General features: G+C 45.2%; 1 protein-coding gene across 2 annotated transcripts in view; it reads left to right on the top strand.

Moving 5' to 3' along the window:
* CTHRC1 (collagen triple helix repeat containing 1) overlaps window positions 1-21,931 on the top strand; it is a 158,184-nt gene that overhangs the window by 83,576 nt on the left and 52,677 nt on the right. For both annotated transcript variants that reach the window (XM_078686902.1, XM_078686903.1), the window contains exon 2: window positions 9,797-10,018. In XM_078686902.1, coding sequence (XP_078543028.1) covers window positions 9,797-10,018 — 222 coding nt within the window. The remainder of the gene's footprint in view (window positions 1-9,796; window positions 10,019-21,931) is intronic.

The following is a 21,931-nucleotide window of genomic DNA, read 5'->3' as shown; positions in this document are numbered from 1 at the left end:
CCTTTCTCCTGATGGAGAACCTTGGTCAGGTATTGGGGATTTTTGTTCCCTCAGTCTGGGCTCAGCAGATCCTTCAATATCTAAGCTTCTGCGACTTCAGGATATGGCCACAGGAGTGTTGGTACGACTTATAAAAATTGATCATTTCTTGCAGGGGAGACAGTTTTTGACATGGCTTCCAAAAAAACAAAGAATTCTGTTTAGGCACTAGCTTGTCCACAGAGCCTTCTATATTACCCACCTCTTCCTTCCTTCTAGTGTGGTGACCCCTTTATCATCTGATTAGACCTTTATGGTTAAGCTCTCTTCACCTTCTGAGTGTTCTCGGTTTAAGTGGACACGTTCCACAGGCAGAACCTTTTGACTTTTGGGATCCAAACTCTGGAACGATATGTCTCTTGAGTTCCGCGCTGTCTCTAACTTCTCACATTCCATTAATTTAATTCTCGCAGTTTCAGCCCCCGCAGCTGGTTTTCGCACCAGGGTGGGTCGAAGCTGGTTTGGTAGGAGTTATCTCAGGTATTTCTATTGTAGTCACATTTTAGGCCTGGTATGAGCTTTTAGTGCCAATATATCTCCGTGAATACGTACTCAATGAATAATAACTAAAAAGGCAAAAAAAATGTCCTAGAAGCTGACCTGTCACCCTTGAAAGAGGTCAGACATAGACAGAAATCAGATTCCATCCTATCAATTTTCAACGATATATTTCCAGCCGCAGTGAACAGATGTATTCAAACCTGCAAGGAATCCTTTATTTTGAGCGGTGACTGCCTGTTTGTCTGCACTGCAGTTTTCTTTCAGGTGGCCAGGACTCACCCGCCCTTCTGTGGACAGACATGGCAAAGTGCACATCAAAAGCAATCGCATGTTTTATTAGGACATTTCACCGGAGTCTCAATGGCAATTCTAAATACCACGGGGCATATTACCAAGGGTGGCGATAGGCAATTATCGCCGGTTTAGCGGCCATTTTCGGGCGCTAAGTGGTGATAAATATCGCTCTATTAGCAAGCTGTCGCTAACTAATGTTAGCGACAGCTTTTAGGCGATAGCGAGCGGTTTGGGGCCCGCTTTGCATGTCAGAGATATTTATCGCTAATGACATGCAAAGTGGGCGTACCCAACCTGTTAGCGGCTGAAAGCAGTCGCTATCGCCTATTAGCAAGGCAGGCGTAGCAATGGAAATATTCCCGCTATCGCCAAAAAACAACGCCTGCTTAGACCAGTTCTTAGCCATGTTATCCAATGGGAGGTGGATAACATGGCTAAGAGCATTTTGTCGCTAATGCGTGAATATTCACGCATTTCGCCGCTATCGCTGGATATTTTAGCACAATGGAGAAAAACGTTGCTAATAGCATGTTTTCTCCGCTAACATATCCAGCGATAAACAAATCGTCGCTAAGCCTATTTAGCGATAATTAGCGCTACTTGTTGGTAATATGCCCCAACATTTTCAGGTTTAGGATAAACTACTCTGTTAAAACGCCATCCAACCAGAAAGAGAGCAGCATTTCTCAATCCAGTTTTCAACCATCAATGTTCACTTAAGCGTGTGCGCAACCCCCGCATAACCTGCCGGCGCTGCATGCAGCAGCTTCAGCGCCAGAGAACAGGGCGGCCAGATCCAGACACGGACGGCAACCGGAGCTCTGCTGCGGGGGAATGAACTCTGAGGCCGAAGGAGGAGGCGTGGTCACTCCCCTGCACTCTCGGGAGACAGGAACACTGCCCACGCCACGCATCCATTTATCCTGCGAAGTCAGGACTCACGACGAGGAATCTACGTGTTTGCGCCTCCCCCCACCCTCCTATTCTTCTCTTGTTTGTATATCTCCTCTGCCCTGCTCCTTCACCCGGACGCTCTCACCCCAATCTGTTCACATCCACATTCTGAAGCAGTTGTGAATGACTCATGGGCACTGGAAGTATGCAGCTGCCCTACACTTACTGTACTATCATTTCTTCTTATGTGCAAAGACGACCCACTCGTATTCACTAAATTCAATACCAGCCCATTCTCATTTTCACTGCCACCAACTCCATAGTTCCTTACTCTGGCCCCTTCCTCCCATGTCTTTACTTACTCTAGCTCTCTTCCTGACATCCCCCTTCTTCCCCCATACTCCTATTTTTCTGCACACTCCAGGCCTAGTATACTATTAATCCCTCCCATTTTACCTTCCTCCTAACTCACTTGCATTCTGACCACCTGATGCCTACGACCTCCCTTCTTTCCTTCTCTCCCCTTATCTAGCTCTCGTTCCCTCTCAAGAGGGCCCATCCCAAATCTGCTTCTTGGCTCCGAGTGGAAACCATTTAGCAATTACCCCTGTCTTTTCAGCTTGTCCAAAACGAATCTGAATGTTGAAATGGGTCCAGTCCAGGCATTTCTTCACATGTGCATTCTTTCCTTCACTGGTCTTGGCTTTCACTGCTGACAGATCCCGCTTGTGCTTACTACCAGGTCATGCACCTTTCCAAGCTGTTTCTGACTCCTCTCTTCTTTTGATGACCAACACTGCCTACTTGTTTGACCCTTTTTCGTAACTGAGTGGCAGGCTGTGTCCAACCCTGCTTCCAACGTTTCACTCATTTTTCTGTGAGCGGCCTGAAACTCAAAATTATGTGCTCCGCTACTCCTCATTGGTGAGCTGTCAGTTAGTGGTTTCACCCTGGTGTCCCCCTCGCCCTGCTGTAGTTTTGGTGTCACCCATGCTTAGCATTCAGGAACAGAATGAACAAGCATTTGCAATGCAATAGGTCTCACAGTTCTGCTAGTTTCAGCTATTGGCATTGTAAATAACAATGCCTTTTATTTAGGTTTTTAAAAAGAAAACAAAAATAAAAGGTATTGTTATTTTCAACATCAATAGATTTGCTTTGCATCTGTCTATTTGCGCACACACAAACCAACCCACCTGTCTGTGCATACATATCAGTGCATATGACCTCATCATTTCCTTTATATATGTGTATCTGCCCATGTACACATACGTCCTTTGCAGAACCTACCCACACATCTACCTGCTTATACATTTACATGCTGCCCATCTACAGGCATTTACTTGTCACATAGACCAACCCGCCAATCTGTATATTTTCCCTCGTGTGCATCTGTCTCTACGTCAGAGCATAAAACCACATATCTGCCTTTCTGTAAATGCAGCTGTCCGCTTGCACATCTGTCCATCTCCCTACCTGGCCACAGACTTTCAACCAGGTCTGTGTATTTGGCAGCACATACTCCTGTCTCCCTCTGTGTATGTACCACATGTCTACCGACCTTGCCTGCGTTTTACCCACTCAAGCACCTTTCTGCCTGTGTCTGTATGTCTACCCACCTGTACAACTACCGCTCGTTGTGTGTTCACCACTCCACCTATGTATGCATCCTTCTTTAAAAGCGCCGCTTTGTATACCGTGGTCTCGCAATAGGTTGGCATCGCCTGTGTTCTTGGTGGAATACCGGGTGGCATGGGTACAATACATTCGCTTTAATATCAGGGTGGCATGGGTTGGTACCATCACTTCGGTTTAATACGCGGGTGCAACTCATATTACACATTCTGCTTTTTCTTGGGCTTATAGCGTTACTATCGTTTGTCCTCTTTGGATGGGGCGGGGGGGGGGGGGGGGGTTATACCACAGGCTTGAGTATTTGGAAACAGATGAAGAGGGCATTTGCCAAGTCCCTTGACACGCCATGCACACCCGGGAGAGCCACAGGTGGCCCACCCTCCACCCAGGGTTGGGAATGACCTTGAGATGTCCTCTGCCGCGCTCCCGTGCCCGCCACTCTGATGGGAAACATCGCGTTCTCGTGTATTCTTTTGGCCGCACGTGGGGGAGGAAGCCACGGCTACTGCAGTTAGACACTGACAGCTGTCCCCTCCCCAAACACCAAATAAGGGCATGTGTGTCGCAGGATTAAAACATTGATATTTTCCAGAGGGTTCTGGTCACAAAAACCCCAGACCAGGCTCACTGATTCCTGGGACACCCACATTTCGTGGAAGCTGCACCCCACTTCACCAGCCCATGGGAGTTGCGAGGAGAAGCCACCCGTGAGGCGCCCTCTCTTCACGGATCGGACCAAAAAATGCACGCCTTTCTGGCCTAATCCGCAAATTTCGGGGTGTCCCGAGTATACGAGCACATGTCCCGAGGAGCAGTGCCCGGACCCTGCACTCATTAATACTAATCTGGAATATTCCACGTATTTCTCGAGGGAGGACACTTTAAGCACCCCGTATTCCCTCGTTAAGTGATCGACTGAATGTGGCATCTCTCCCCGCAGCTCTTTTTGTAAGGGACATCTTTTGGGGTGTCTGAGACATGGGGATGTCCCCCGCAGCCGGGAGGAGTTCACGCTCCACTCACTCCTAGGCGAGACTGTGTGTCTCAGACCTCTTTAGTCTCCGACCGACCCCTGCTTCACAATAACCCGGCGAGGCGGGAAACAGGTAACCATTGCACATGGAGGAGGAACTGCATGAGGGTTCAGCTCTCTGAGGGTTTCCTCGATCTGCGGGAGCATGTGAAATGTTGCTGTTGCTCTCATATTCTGGTTTAAACCTTTTCTGCTGCACTACACGCGTCGGGAGTCAGAGTAGAGAGCAAGTTTTGAAGTGACCCCCTAAACCGAAATGGGTTGTCTTAAGTATCACTTCCCTCCCCAAGTCACCCCCTTTGCTGACCAGTGATCCACAGTGTCCCAGAACCCCTAGTGACAACTGACCCTCGCCGCCCAGGGTATCGTCAGAATCACTGCTTTGACCGATACTCAAGTGTTATTGTCACATCACAGACGCTTTCCTTACTCCTTAAAAAAAACTCTGCTGAGGGAAGTTAGTTCGATATGCAGCAACAGCCCCCCCCCCCCAATAACACCCCTAGCTGAGGTGTGCTCCTCACAGTAACTGCAAACCCGAAAACACGAGCACCATTGCCAAAGATCATGCAAAACTACAAATTCATAAAACATTTAACATCCATGTGAAATCCATCGAGCACAGCCCTTTGCCGAAAAGGTTTTGCCCCAGAAAAAAGGCACGCGCCCCGATGAAGCGTTGACACCAATACACGCCACTGAGTATTAAAGAGTTGTTTCCCTGGCGGTACCCCCGCCCCTGTGTGATTACTACCCTCAGCCATGTGCCCGGGTAGGCCTGGTTCACAAAGCCTGTTTGTTAGAGATATGCAGGGGATGACCCATCCAGACTGGATCCTTTGCTTCACGGCTTGTTTACATAACACGCATACTTTAGATAAGAAATTGCTTCACATGAGCCGTGAAGCAGACAATCCAGTACAGATGGGCCTGATGAAAAGGGGAAAGGGCAGCAACAAAAAAACCTCATTTCCAATGGCAGGCCACCGTTTAGCATAAATGGTGATGCCAGCCACTGATAGAGAGGGGCGGGGCTTCAAGTCCCCTTATGAAATCTCCTCATTAACAATATGTCTTGCCAGAGCGAGCAGCGCATGCGCGTTGCAACGCTAGGGGAGACCCAATAAAGAAGCACACTCTGTAAGGAGGGTGGAGTGAGATAATCCAACTATGTGTATCCGAGTCTTTTATGTGCTGCTCCACCCGGCGCCATGACACACCCCTGCAACAAACAACTTGGCGACGAGGTCTGTGCTGACTTCAGCTGTGCCCTTCGACGTGTGCAGTCCCTTCGTTGGAAGTGCACTTCTAACTCCTGGTGCCAGCAGTATGAGACAAGGGATGGCTCAGCTGATGGCTGCGGTCTGGGTTTGCCTCCTGGTGACTGCCCGTGAGCATTGTACCCGGCCACGGTACCTACAATGCTGAACATGCCTCAGATACAAGATCATCGAGCCGTATGATTGAGTTCTGCACTTTGGGCAAGCAAACTTGGATACCTGTAGTTTGAGCCCGACACACACGACTCTCTTTACCGGACGATGCTCAACTCATGTTGCCACAGGGCAGAAATAAATTGGCCGCACAGTCATGCCCTAACTGTAGCACCATGCGAAGAGAAATCAGGGAATGGCTGTTTTCTGAGTGCACACACACCTTTTCTGTGCTCCAGATCTGGTCTGTTCAAGGCCTCTATCACCACTACCAGCTTACTCCCTGCAAAGAACAATCCCTCACCATGCTCAACAACACTGTGAGCAAGAGCCTTACATTTGTAATGCTCTTGGCTCCCTCGTTTGTAGCTTCATGCTGAAAAGCGTGGGTGATACAGTTTAAGAATTATTTGAAAGCCATGAAACAGATCTGGAATCTAAGAGTTCTTTACTTCTGCACCTTGTACGGAAGGAAGTTCACAAAATGTTAATGGCACTCCTAAACACTAGTGAAAATGATGACTAGGCCGCTATCCTGGCTGCCTTGAACTTACATTTCGGTATACAGGCTAATCCTGGCAAACCCATAAACTAACTGATGCCCGGGAAGTCCACATAGAGTTGTCTCTCACATTGAAAAGAATCAACGCTGAACCAAGTGAGGTCAAGGAGGAAGCACATGCCATAATCCAGAAACTGCCAAGAATAGAGAGAGTCAAAGCATGTGGGTACTGCAGTAATGCCACACACCATGGACCAACAGCAGTAAGATCTACTCAGGGTTTGGAAAACCGAAACACTTTGCCAGGGTCTGCCGGTCATTACTTGGAGTGAAGGAGGGCAGTCCAATTAGAGAATAAACCAGAGTCTGACATTTAGACTCTGAAGACAGAAGGGGGGAGCTAATAGCTGAACCTGACAGCTCTGCCTGCTTAGAACCAGAACACGTCCACATCATCTCCACATTAACAAACCCAGCACAAGACACCAAGAAGAAGCAACCACAGTGCCATCTAAAAATTCACGGATGCTTGATGAACTGCCTGATTGACACCGGCACCACTGTGTGTGCATGATGCCAATGGTAACATATCAGAAACTACAGTCACTACCGTAGTTAAATACAATGACAAATATCTTTGCGTGTGGAAGTGCCACTCCCATTAAGTTAGTTGGTGTCTTCATCGCCAGGGTCATCTACCACAAAAATTGCAGCCTGATACAATTATTTGTAATCCTAACAAAGTGCACCACCATCATCAGTTGCAGTGCAGATGAATTGCTAAGGATTATTTATTTTATTTATTATTTATAAAGTTTTATATAGCGCGAACATGATCCAGAGGGATATCAAAGCGCTTCTTATTGCTTTTGTATTCCATGTGGAACAACAATCCATTATGCAACAGCTAGAAGAGTTCACAGAAGTGTTCCAAGGCATGGGCTGCCTTAGGTAGAAGGTCGTCAAACTACACATAGACCATACAGCATAAAGCCAATAGCTCTTTGCCATTGGAGAATTCTGTTCCAACTACAACCCCAAGGAGAATGTGAGCTAGAGCAGCATGAGGCCGCTGGAATCATTGAGAAAGTCTATGGCCCAACCCCGTGGCCTTCCCCGTTGTTGTAGCACATAAGCTGAAGCAACCATGAGTTGTAAACGCATATGCATAGACATGCAGATACCAAACAAATGCAATTAAAAGGGACCAGCATTTACTCATTATTGACAACATTGTGCGGAAATCAGCTGAGTCTAAGAGTTCTCGAAAGTCGACCTAAAATCTGGCCACCATCAAATTAAGATCAGCAAGGAATTCGGATACATAACGATGTTCTCAGCATACGGAGAGATGAATTATTATTGCCGGCTGAACTTCAGGATCCCAAATACGGCAGAAGTTTTTCAGAATTGCATATGAGAAGTAGTGACAAGACTGCATGATGTTCGTAACGTCAGCAACAGCATTCGTTTTTTACCCCCACCATCAACCAATACAATTGTCCCCTCAGAGCCTTAGTGAAGAATAGCAAAGTAGACTTAAGCTCCATAGGAAGAAATTCACATTGAATTCTTCTGGTATTGGTTCTTGGACCAAGGGGTGTCACCTGACCCAAAGAAAGTGCAAGACATCCAGAACGAATTCCCGCTCAAGAATGCCTCCAAAGTTAGAAGTGTCCACTGTATGGTCAATATTGTGCAAGACTTAAACAGGGTTGGGACAGATTATGAAAATTTGCAGGAATGCAGCACAAATGTGCATTGATATTTGCACCAATTGACTGGTGCAAATGTCATATTTTGTAGTGGGTGTTATATACTAGTGAAAATTTATGTCTATTGTTCGAAATGCGATACATTTCTAGGCAACTGAATTGAAGAAGACCCAGCAGGTGTTTTACCAGGAAACACTTTGGGGGAAAATATACTCTTATTTCTTGCAACATAGCGCTGCAGGCAAAGTTGCTACTCTGTGTTGTGAGAAAGGGAGAGAGCAGGACAGCACCATATCTACTAAGATGTGACACTGCTGCTTTCTTCTGAAGGGCTGGCGCACAATGATGCTATCTTGTGCCACTCGGATAAAAATTATTGATAAATGTGACCCTCCATCTGGAAGTTATTTGTGGTACCCGTAGACTTGGCCTTGTCAACAACGCGCTTTAAATGTTTCATGGTCTCAATAACCAACAATCTGGTACACACAACTTTGGCTTCCGAAAGTATGCGTAAGACACCATGTTCTGTGTCAGATTCAGGGAGCCTTACACACGTGTTTCACTGCTAACACAGCTTGAGCATTGAATACATAAAATCCGACCCTGTTTAAATGGAGAGAAGTCCGAACTATCGCTCACTGGCCGTGTCGACCGAGCTAAAAAAAAGTACCTGAATGCTGCCGCCAACGCTGCTGTCGTCCGTCGCATCACACTCTTCCTTCTTCTGGGCCTGGGCTTCCAGAATGCACTGCGGCCAATAATGACGCTGAATAAAAGCAGCATCAGTATTGGCCTGAGCGCTGGCAAATCGTGCTCTCAGGCAGACTGGGAGCATGTGCCTGCTCTCTCCAACCCTCCCAATGCAGCTGGGGCTGGAGAGAACTTCACTGTGCATGACGGTTGGGCCAGCCAAACCATCATGCGCAGTGAAAGGGGTGCACTACCACTCCCCCACCAGCAGTGTCATCCCTTCGACCCGCCCCCAAAACTTTTCAGAGTCCTGGGGGCTGGTCCAGTGGATTAAATTAAAAAGTAAATAAAATGAGTTTAAAACCAGTTTTATTATAATTTTATTTGAGGGTGGTGATGGGGGTGGGGGCGACACTCACCCACCCTAATGGAGGGTCCGCTGCTCCAATGTACCACAACAGAATGAGTACACTATCTGTATGGAGGCAGCTTTTACAATGCAGTCTTTACCCCGCAGGTAAGTACCACACAGGTAAGCATTTGTAGCATTAGCTCACATGTCTTTACTACGCAGGGAGGTATTTTATAAATATTATTATACTATTTAAAAATGGGGTTGGATGCGGGTAGTGGTAAAGGGAAGTACAGGTAATTTTACAGTTTAGGGGTGGGCAGTGGTAAAGGGAGGTTAGTAGTAAATTAAAAAAACATGAGGGTACTTATCTTACTTATACTTACTGTGCGTGGTAAAGGCATGTGTGGTAATTGCATGCTTTGTGATTCATACATTCGTATCTGCAGAACTTCGTGTCAAAATGGCCACACAATAGTTTGTGAATGTAAAATAAATTACTCTGTGGTACATTTACCCCACATTCACAGAAAATAACACTTGCCAATGTGACGCGCACTACTCTTCCGTAGTCGCCATTGTGTATTTCTGTGTCTCCTCTAAGACTGTTCGTTCACTCGTGTAAAGCAGCGCCTCGAAACATGTTTACTCGCCGGAATACCAAACAAGCATTCCAAGTACTAAACCATGCGGTTTTCTTTGCAGTTCAATGGATTGTGTATGCAGGGGCCTGGTGGCCTGCCTGGCCGGGATGGGGCTCCTGGAGTCAATGGCATTCCCGGCACCCCTGGGCTTCCTGGCCATGATGGGCTCAGAGGGGAAAAGGGAGAATGCATAAGAGAGAGCATCACTGAATCCTGGACACCCAACTTCAAACAGTGTGCCTGGAACTCGCTCAACTACGGCATCGACCTGGGCAAAATTGCAGTGAGTAGAGCAACGTCAATTTAGAAACTGATACAGATACAAAGAAAATGTGCACTACTGGCGGTCTTTTTAGCAAAAAAACCAATGAAATACATGAATTAGAAATAATAAAATAATAGTAACTAGAGAACGCTTTAAAAGGTAGCATCAATATTTGCACCATGCAGAAGGTATTTACTAGAAGGCCAAACATTTAAGAGAATGAGACCGAAATGCATTGAATACTATTATGTGTCCCATGCTGCATGCCTGGTAAAATAAGTTATTAATGCTGTAGTTATTTGAAGGCCAATCTTGAAGACGCAAATTAATATGCTTAAAGACTTACCGTCCCATAGCTGTCAGTGTAAAATAAATAAGTGATCAAGTTGCAATATTTAGTCATGGTCGGTTCTTGAATCTACCCTCAGATTTTATGCTGAAGGACAGGAATCGTGTTGTCCACCTGCTTGGGAAGGGTTGTATTCAAACACAGTGCTTTTTAGGGGCCTTATTTATGAAGGCCTTGCGCCACCGGTGCGTCACTTTTAAAATGGGAAAAAGTGACGCACCGGTAGCGCAAGGCCTTCATAAATAAGGCCCTAGGTACTTAAGATCAATTTCATTCTAGGTATTTATCTGTACCTGGTTTATGCGGCTCAGTCTTATATTAACACAGGGTTTAGAATTATTTAACATCATCACACTGCTCCCATCCATTATATTATCTAGTTTGTCAGCCAGGTGCTGAGGTCACAGAAGAAGTTTCCTGCTCTTTTGGGCCTTGAAGGAGTCCTTTGGTAGGACTTATTTCCACAAGCAATCTTTATCACCAAAGTGTGTTGGATGCGGGCAAGTCCAGACCCTCCGTTGCAACAAGCTTCATAACTTCTTCACCTATGATGGGATTCTTGCCCACTTTATCAAAGCTGAGGCCACGCTTATAATGTTTGTATAAACTTAAATGTCTGCTTTAAACATAGTTCTCTGGTAAAGTATTCCTACCTTTTGTTTGATCGCTTTGGAATCTGCCCATGTAAATTGCTAATAGAGTTAGGTGGTGGATCCAAGCCAGGTTTGACCGTGGTTCTGGCCTGGCCCTTGTCCAAATGAGACTGGCGTTTGAAAATATAGCAGGTCATATACCTATCCATTCCTTTTCTTCTCTAATGCAGTTTTAAGTGGCATACCAATGAAAGCATTATCTCTGCTCATGTAAAAAAAAGACATTTAAATTCTTCCACTAGAGTCACTGATCCTCTAGCTCTGTCCCAAACTGAAGCAGCGCCAGCCTTGAAGCAGATTTAAGATCAGAGATAGAGCTCAGTAAAGGGGAAAATAATTCATCTCTGTAATGGCTAATGCACTTAAAATCGAAATCAAAACTATACCTTTTAGAATATTTGGAGCTCGCTTACTCTGTGAGAGGGAACCTTTCCGTATTATGGTATGGTGCTGCTTTTTCACTTGCTTCTCTTCTGTTTCTTGGGGTTTCTACTTCAGTTCAGTTTTATAGCTGTTATGGTCTTCATCTTCCAATGACTGCGCACACTTAACGATAGTTGAGCAGGACCAAATAAAATTCACCACTTAGCCTACACCAACGCTCCAGAAAAAAACTTTTATTTTTTATTTTGAGACTTAATTGTAATTTTTTAATAACCAACTGTAGTCCAATTAGAAGTACAGAGCGCATCATCCATACATTATAAGTATTACAAAGGAAAGAGGAGAGAAAATATGGCTGTTCAGATCCACAACATGTATGATCATCCACATAGAAATCCCCCCACTTATAAGGAGAGACCGTGATAAGCCCATCACTTCCCCCACACCTTCTCGTGTTTGTGAAGACACCCAAGGGCTTAATATATGTGCTTTTCTTGCTGTGCACTCTAGTCAACTCCAGCGCACAATGTCGATAACGAGGGAGGAATCGTCTGCTTCCAGAGACGGAATATGTCTTGTTTCCATTGCCAGGAAGAGTTGCTCAGTGCAGAGACAACCTAGTTCCTCTACCAGTCCCAGCAAGGTTATCTTGGGGGTACGCTCTACACGGTGTCCCAAGATATCCGAGACCTCCCGCTCCACTCCAGTCCAGAAGGGTCTCAACTTGGGGCAGCTCCATGCTATATTGAAAAAGTCACTAGTGGGTCATCTACAGCGTGCAGAGATAGGATGGGCATCGGGGAACGTCTGCTGTATACAAGATGGGGTTAAAGTTAAACAATAATGGGGTGACCCTGTGTCCCTCAGAACCTGGGTATGGATATAAACAAAAACAATGGTTCTGTCTGGTGTACCAACTATTTCTAATGTAAACAATTAATAATCCTCAAACATTCATATCTATACTGTTATGACATATGGAACACAAAAAGCATCAATAGCAACGCAAATTGAGGAGTATTATGGTTTTTATATACAGATTGATGCATCTAGATATACTCATACATTTGTAAACAAGGCTGTCAACACTAGGTGAAGATTAGGGTGACGTGTGATCAAGTGACATTTGTGCCCAGTGGTAGTATACAGTGCGTATTATATACAAGGTGATTAAAATATGTACAGTGGAAAAGGGAGGCCAGAATCTTATGTAGGACATAATGACTCTGTTGCTTATACAAATCAACTGGTCTATTGCATGCAGAGTCTTGGTCAATCTGGACCATATTAGATTGTCGACGTTTCAACCCAATCTAGGTTCAACTTAGTAGTCAAGCCGGGTCTTCATCAGGACAAGTAAGGGGGAGTTTGAGATAACAGCCCACAAGAAACCAGAGTGGATCCTGGTTAATCAGACATCTGGGAAGTCCAGTAGTTAGATCCCAGGGGTAGTAGATCAGGGCCAAATTACTGCCAGCGTGATGATTCTACCATGTATGGGAAGATGGATTGAGAATGCACTCTATCAGTCGCATTCAGTGTGGGTGATCCAGTCAGAATTCGCCGATGTGTTGGATCTATGAGTCTTTAGATTCAGAAGCAATGGAATCACAAAGTCTTGCTGACAGAAGGCAGCGAAGAAACAGGACTCATGCCTGGATTCTCGTTGCAGCTTTGAATTCCCCATTGGATCACCCACGCCGAATGTGACTGATCGAGTGCTTTCTCAATCCATCTTCCCATACATGGTAAAATCATCACGCTGGCAGTAATTTGGCCCTGATCTACTACCCCGGAATCTAACTACTGGACTTCCCAGATGTCTGATTAACCAGGATCCACTCTGGTTTCTTGTGGGCTGTCATCTCCTTCTCCCTCTTACTTGTCCTGATGAAGACCTGCCTTGACTACTTAATTGAGCATAGATTGGGTTGAAACGTTGACGATCTAATATTGTTCAGATTGACCAAGACTCTGCGTGCAATAGACCAATTATTTTGTATAAGCAACAGAGTCATTGTGTCCTACATAAGATTCTGCCCTTCTTTTTTCCCCTGTACATATTTTAATCACCTTGTATATAATACGCACTGTATTCTACCACTGAGCACAAATGTCACTTGATCACACATCACCCTAGGCTTCACCTAGTGTTGACAGCCTTGTTTACAAATGTATGGGTATATCTAAATTAATCAATTTATAAATAAAAACATACTACTCATCAATTTGCGTTGCTATTGTTGCTTTTTTTGTTCCATATGTCATAACAGTATAGATGTGAATGTTTGAGGATTATTACTTGTTTACATAAGAAATAGTTGGTACACCCAACAGAACCATTGTTTTTGTTTGTATACAAGATGGGGGCAAATAGGCCAAGAGGAGGTAGTTTACCCAGATCATCTACACCAGCATAGATTGTGCCAGTTCCTTGGGGCCAGGCATGCATCTCTCCAGTCTGTACTATAATCTACAGTTGGTTCTGTCGGATAAATCAATTGCTTAGTCTTACATAATTAATACACAGTCAGAAACACACCAAGGATATTTGCTCCGCAATTCAAATGTAGTATATAACTATTTTTTATATATATGGCTGTCACATAGACTTTTTTATCAATAGATGAACAAAAAGTGACTTTCGTGACTAGGTGAGAAAGTGTGACAAAGTGATGTCGTGAGTGAAATATATACAACAAAAACAAGTAACAAACATGCATCATGTAAATCAGAATGTGTCTGTCCTTTCTCAATTTATGTCCCATGTTTTCACAACCACCCTAATACAGTTCCTATTTCTGGCTTTGGGGTGAGAAAGCTGTTTGACATGAACTTGATATAGAGCGTCGACGTTCCGACCCAGAGGTATGCGCCATTGGACCAGTGTTACGGCGTGTCTTTCTCAGGACAGTAAAATGGAAGTAAAAAAGTATATGGGGCAAAACAATTAATAAAAGTGAGTAAGGTGTGTTTTTGTCTAAAAAGGTGGCATTAAAGGGTGGCCACAATCAGTGGTGAACCAACCACATACAAGTGTGGTAAGGATATCCACACAGTAGTTCCTTTACCCGTAAAAGAATCCACCACCCGGTTGGAATCTAAAATGAGGAAAAAGTGTGTGGGGAAGTTCAGACACCTTTAGCTACAAACGATTAAAAAAGGAATACACGCTGCTTGGAAGCATTGTGGCTTACCTTTACAAGAGAGACAAATGTTCTAGTGAGAAATCTAGAAATGGATAGTAGGGGGAAGATTAAAGTCCTTTATACATTTATAAATTATCAGCCCATGCAGCACGCAGCTCAAAAAAGCATGTGACATTCCTTCAAAATAGTTCAACCATGCGATCAGTAATTAGGGTTTTGTATATTCCACCGTCTGGTTGGAATCTATAGATAAAGGATAGTGAGACAATGTTTAGGTTCTTAAAACAGGCCAATCACTTGAAAAAGCACGCCACTACTAGAGGGTGTGTCTTACCTGTACCGCAGTATCGCAGTGTAACACTTATTTTTTTATTTAAAAGTTTTGTATAGCGCAGGCATGACCCCGGAGGGTATCAGCGCTTTACATAGGTTTAGGTAGACAAAGGAAAATCAGGAGAAGTCATGGAAACAGTGGGGCAATATACACAGGGGCAAGCAGAAATTGGGGTGGGCAAAGGAAGCAGGAAGGGTGAGAGCGACAAGTAGGGCAATATACACCAAGAGCAAACCAGACTAAAAAACAATCACTTAGAGGCAATAGGAGCACAGCATCAAGTTCAGCGCATTGTTCATTAGAAGAGTTTGTTCAATAGTAGAGTTTTGACTTCCCTTTTGAAGGCAAGAGTACAGGAAATCAGTCGTTTCCACTGGAAGGGAATTCCAGATTCTCGGGGCGGTGCCAGAGAATGTACTATGGTAAGTTTAAAGCGTATTACATTTCTTGGGCTTGAGCAGCAGTGTGCCGGAGCTCCTTGTGGACCTGGAGCCACCCGAAAGTTCCAGCTTGTCTGTCAGGTAGAGTGGGGTGTTGAAGTGTAGTGCTCTATGTGATCTTAAGTTGTATCCTAGCTTCAAAGGGAAACCAATTGAGCAATTTCAGGTCTGGTGAAATGTGATTGGTCTTCTTAGAACCCATGATGAGTCTAGTGGCAGCATTTAGAGGTGCTCTGATAGGTCCTAAACTGGGGTTAGGCAGACCACAAAGAGTCGCACTGCCGTATTCTAGTCTCTAAATGACAAGTGCTTGCACCACCGATTTAAAGTAATCTTGGGGAAGGTAGGGTTTGAGTTTTCTTAGGATACAGAGTTGAAAGTTCCCTCCTTTGGTTGATGATCTGATGTGATCTTGCATATTTAAGTTTTTGTCTAGCACAACGCCCAGTGATTTAGTGGAGTCACGACGTGAGGTTAAGGGCGGTGAGGTTACAGAGAAATTTCAACACATTGGGGGTTTGCCTAGCGGGTGCAATGAGGAGGAATTCTGTCTTGAGGGTGTTTAATTTGAGATGGTTGGAGGTTAGCCAGTTAAGGGTCTTGAGAAGGGCTCATTTGAGAGATATGATGTCTTCGGGGTGGAGAAGTGTGGCTCAATGGTTAGTGCGGCAGACCCTGATGCAGAGGTCTGGCCGGACCAGGGTTCAATTCCTGCCTCGGCGGGTCTTGGGCTCAATTTCCCTAGACCTGATAATTCTCGCCTCGGTGCCTATTCTAATCATGGGTCCCACTCTGTAACTCTGGGCAATAGCTTGCTTAATCTCCACAACGGCCCCAACAGCGCTAGTCGCTGTACTACACGTGTGTAAGTAGTGTTCGTGTGTGTTTATACTAACCAATGCATCATGGTCCTAGGAAACGTGACCTCCCAGGTGCAGCTCATACAATGTCCCGGGGTGTGCATCCGCGGTACATTTATGTTTGCTATTAGAGGGCGGGTGCATGGCTTCCACACTGTGATAGCAAATCCTTGTTTGACTAGTTGAAGCGAGAGGAGGAAAATCTTGTATACAAGTTATACATTGTGAGAATAGCTGTGTAAAATGGTAGGCCAAATTCAGATTCTGTGATGCAGGGGAAAATCCCAAAAAGGGGTTTGAAGGTAACGAGCCGGTAGATGCTGCCTACTGGCTAGTATTATTAGTTAGTGGAGTCGAAAACTAGTCATGTGTTCTGTCAATTCCATTAATGTGTCATCAAGGCCCAGACGGTTGTGCAGTGTTAACATAACGGCCTACCGTAGAGTGGTACGTTGATGCTAATAAGAGAATTAGGATGCTCGCTAAAAAAAGATAGTTCTTGCGTTTTAACTCAAAAAACTAGTTATGTTTTAACAGACCCATTGAAACAAATTAAAATGTCACGAAGATGGGTAATAAAATCAAATGTTGACTGTTTTATGGTATGTTTTTCATTTGTTTTGGTTCCAGCATAAAAAAAGAAAACAGCCCTGGGATATTTAACTGTTATGCAAATATAATGCTGGATTGCCTTTAGCACATGTACAGAGATTTATAAGAAGCTAGAGATCATTTCCAGCTGTGATTGAATAAATACCTTGATTTGTCTTGCTAACATATGCCATACTATTATGTTCTCAGTAACAGTACACAGAAGCAGACCTTCAGCTGTGTTTCCTGAGTCAGTATTGCAGGGTTTAGACAAGTGCTGTTACAGGTCGAATGAAGGACTGGCCACCTACCTCTGGCAGTCTTCTATAAAAAGAGGAAAACCAGCATTAGCAAAGCCAATAGATCTTGCCTATGTGGAATCTATTGACTTAAGAGAGACGTATTGGCTTTGTCAATGATTTTAAGACATACAACATTCTTTACAGCATTGTATGCCCCCCTCGTTGCTTGCTATATACCTGAATATTGTATTACTCTCCTTTGTGTCATTTGTATGTGAATCATGCGATTATTCATGTTTTGTATTCTTAATTGATGTTGATATTGGGTTTTTGACCTTCCTTCCACCCTTTTGTAAAGCGCTCTGATATCCTTCGGGATCTTGTTCGCGCTATATAAAACTTTATAAATAAATAGGATGCCTGGCCTCACTTTGGGGGTGCCCAGGAGTGGGCACTTCACAGGGAAAGGCGAGGAAGGGTTCCACAGCAGTATGTGTACAGCGCCTTGAGACCCCTTCGGGGGTGATACGTGCGCTATGTAAGCACTACATTTACACCTAGAGTTGAGTGTCGTCCGCATACATGTGATATTGGACGTTGGAGGCTTTAAGAATTACAGTCAGTGGTTCCAGGAAAGGGTTGAAGAGAGTGGGGAAAAGTGATGATCCTTCGGAAACACCCAGTGTGCAGGTACTTGGGTTGGAGAGAGACTGGTTGGATTTGACCCTTTGTGTTCAGTTGTTGAGGAAAGAGGCAAACCATTTAAGGACCGTGCCTGTGAGCCCCATTCAGCGTTCCAAGAGGAAGAGTAGATTGTCATGTTTGACAGTGTCAAATGCCGATGAAAGATCGAGGAGAATTAAAAGGTAGGTTTCATTTTGGTCAAGTAAAGTGAGAGCGTCGTCCACAATGTGAGTGATGGCCGTTTCGGTTCCAGAGCTGTTGAGTTATGCCTACTGAGAAGATCTTAAAGAATTCAGAGTTCACCCAGAATCTTCCAAAAGTCACTCATGAGATTTGAAGAAGTTTCCACCAGAAAGAAGTTATTTTATTTAAGTTGGCCAATGTGGAAACCCGATTAGATAAGGTTGAGAAGCTGGAATTGCTCAATGTGTTTGCCTTGTTTTAAAATATCGAAAACTCCCTACTTAATTGCTTAGATCCACCATCCGGTTTGAATCTCAACACAAAAAATTATGGATAATATTTTAAAGCCTCAGAGATGAGCTTGAAGATTGAAGGCAGCACACAGCTGAAAGCTCGCATGTCTCACCTCCTTAAACGTTTAGGAATGAATGCAAGCAACCACAAGACGCTTCTGTGTGCGGTAAAGAGTGCAAGTGAGGGTCTCTCCAGTCTGTATCATTAAAGTCGCCCACCCATTCAGTCCATCTCTGCCAAAGGGAGTCAAAGCCATCTGAAGCATGAATAATCATAGAGCTATATTTCTGGGTTATTACTAGTTTCGCCAACTGCCCCATTCATATTTTTTCTTCGAGGGGGCTATGTTCTGGAAGTTGGATGTTAGGAGTGAAGTGTGTCCCTAGAGCATGCCGCACTTGAAGAAATTAGAAAAATTGCGTATTTGCTAGGGAATAATTTTCTTTTGGTTCCTGGAAGGACTTGAGAACATTGCCTTTAAAGAGATCTACCAGGTATGTAGTGCCTATACTGTCCCACTGGTGGAACCCCTCTAGGGCAGAAAGGTGCTGACGCCACATGCCCTGCCATAAGGGAGTAAGCCCTGTTAGCCTGTGGTTCCACTGAATCAGATGTAAGGCTGCTCTCCATCAGTCTATCACCTCTCAGGTGCATGAAGGCGTATCACGAGGCACAGGGCTCCCATACAGGTGGCCAAGGAGTACCTCGAATCCCACCAAATGAAGTTCTAATCGTTAAGTGGGGTCATCTCATACTCCTGTAAACCACTTGTTAATGGGTATCAGATGTGCAGCCACATAGTAACCTTAAATATCCAACACTCCCAGCCCCCGTTGAAGGGTAACTTCCGTGCCGAGGGAAAAGTCACTCTGTGGTGGCCCCAGCCCAGATGAAGGAGGTTAGTTTGGAGGTCAGTGATCAGTACCAATGTCGGGGTGTGGGGTACTGGAAGTTCGTTAATACATACAAGTAGTTGGGAGGCACATCATTATGAAGACTGCATTGCACTCTGTAGGAATTAAGCAGAAATTTCTTCCAGCAGTGTAGATCCCGCTCAAAGGCTGAGGCCTGGTCCTGGAGGTTGAGTTTCCAGGCCAGATCTGCAAGGTGGGATACATGTATCCTCAAATATTTAAATGCATTATGTTGCAGGGGAAAGTCTGGGCACCAACAACGACTCTCTGCATCTCCTCTCACCTCCACCAGGACGGGTTTGCTTGCATTAATATGTAGATCGGAGGCTTCCCCATAAAGGCAAACAATCTCTAGGCATTATGTGCCAGAAGCCGCAGGGTCTCTAAAGAACAGTAGAATGTTGTCGACATAAAGTATCACTCGATCTTCAAACCCAGTCCCCCATCTCCACTCCAGTACCCGCACATCGCATTGTTTAAGGCATGCCAGTGGCTTAATGGCTAGAACAAATAACAGTGAGGAGAGTGGGCACCCCTGAAGCGTCCCCTGTTGGATAGGCAAGACAGCGGATAAGATGCTGTTCACCAGAACCGGAGTCATTAGGTTATGATAAAGGAGGTGGACCATTCTCTGAATTTCATTCCCATGCCCGCCCCAGCAGGACCGCCTCCAGGAACTCTCATGAGATTGTGTTGAAGGGTTTGCGAAAGAACACAAGGAGCAGGGCTAGATTGCCTTCGACACTCTGTGCCTGGGATAGGGCCACCTGCAGCCATCGATTGCAGTGACTTGTGGTCTTAACCGGCATGAACCCACATTGGTTCGGGTGAATAAGATGAGTTAGGGTAGGGGTCAGTCGGGTCACCAACATTTTGGCGAGAATCTTAATATCCATATTGATGAGTGAGATCAAACTATATGAAGTGCATTGGTCTGGAGGCATGCCCTCTTGGGGATGATCACAATGGTGGCACAGTCAAGGTCGTTGGGAAATGATCCCCGCTGTATCTCTTTTGTATAGAAATTCAGCAAATGGGGCATTATAAGGAAGTGGAATCTCTTGTAATATTTGATGGCTACCCATCGGATCTAGAGGTCTTCTCCGACTGGAGTTCAGAGATTGCTACGTCCACCTCTTCCTCCGTCAGAGGCCGATCCAGCTCCTGAACTATGGAATGTGGAATTGAGGACAATGTAATATCATGGAGCATAGGGTTTTCCCTCTCCAAGGGAGGCACTGTGCGTAAAGAATCTGGTAAAAATCTTGTAAAGGCCTGGGCGATCACTGGCAACTCCTCCTGGAGGTCACCCGTCAGTTCTCTCATTGCAGGGACCACCATGGTGGAGATACCTCAGGTTTACAGCCAGTACAGTAATTTGCCAAATTTGTCTCCCAAATCATAGACTCTTTGAGTTGAGGCCCTACAGCACTGTTTTGCCTCCTCGCAGGAGACTTGCCTCATTTCGGTTCGTGCGAGTTCCAGCAGATGCTGTGCATCCTCAGAATCAGAATGACAAGCCCGACATTCCTGATTGAGCATCTTACTTTCCAGGTCGGTCATCCACTCATGCGTCGAGGACTCCTTTCTTCGGCCATATCCTTTAATCAGCCCTCTCAAGGAAGGTTTACAAGCAGCACAAAGCATCGCCTTAGACGAGACACAGAGCCATCGTTAGTTTGGAAATAGACTTGGAGTTGTTCCTCCAGGAAGGAGACACATTCAGGGGCCTTCGAGTGCCATGCACTGAAACTCTAGATAGTTTGCAATGTCTGAGGATCGACAACCTATTCCATCAGGAGAGTGGCATGGTCAGAGATAGCATGCAGGAGGATAGGGACCAAGTACAGTGCAAGGAGATCTGTTGCGGAAAGCCACATCAAGTCAATTCAGGCTTCTGTGTTTTAGGCTTCCTATCGATGTGTGTATTCCTGCATTGAGGGATGCCAGGTGCACCACGTGTCACATAGTTCTAGGTAATCAGCCCAGGTGGTGAGGCATGCCGAGCAGGAGGTGGAGGTGTTCCATCCGGGGTCAGGAACGGTAAAATGTCTCCTCCCACCAGAGTGGTCCTGGGGGCAGTGACACTAACGAGGCTCACAGCGCCTGGAGGGTAGGTTGCAACAGCTTCGGAAGAGCATAACATGAGATGAAGCTGTATTGCCTAGAGGCCATGGGGCCCTCAATCCCAACGTACCTCCACCGGGGTCCTTGTGTACTTTAGTAACGGTCATTGGAAGGGGCTTATGGAGAAGAAGGGCCACTTCTCTAGAGCCCCAAGAAAAACCCGAATGGAATACCCGGTCATACCCAAATTGAGCGAAGAGGGGGCATTTGGTTCCCAGAAGATGAGTTTCTTGCTATAACACTACATTCAGCTTATATCTTTTAATGCAGTCTAATAGTCTATCTTTTGATACCGTCCCGATGACTGTAAGTGTTCCAAGAGAGTATTGTGATCATGTGGGTAGGTGGTGTGATAATAGTGAAGCAAGCAGACTGCCTTGGGCAAGAGCAGCCCTTGAACAGGACTCCAATTTATGGGTCTGTTAGGCAATAGCATCACGTTAAACGGTTCGCTGAGCAGAAACCTGAAAGGAAAAATCGTAATTAATATAAAACAACGGGGCATGTTATCAAGGTTGGTGATAGGGAATTTTTGCCGCTTTAGCATCCGTTTTCGGCCGGTAAGCGGCGATAATTCTATCGCCCTATTAGCAAGCTGTAGCTAACAGCAGTTAGCGACAGCTTTTAGGTGATAGCGAGCGGTTTGGGGCCCGCTTTGCATGTTAGCGATATTTATCGCTAATGACATGCAAAGTGGGCGTACCCAAACTGTTAGCGACTGAAAACA

This window comes from Lissotriton helveticus, chromosome 4_1, assembly GCF_964261635.1.
Source record: "Lissotriton helveticus chromosome 4_1, aLisHel1.1, whole genome shotgun sequence".
NCBI classification, from domain to species: Eukaryota; Metazoa; Chordata; class Amphibia; order Caudata; family Salamandridae; genus Lissotriton; species Lissotriton helveticus.
The sequence above is the reverse complement of the archived record's forward strand: the minus strand, read 5'-3'. Positions and strand labels throughout refer to the sequence as shown.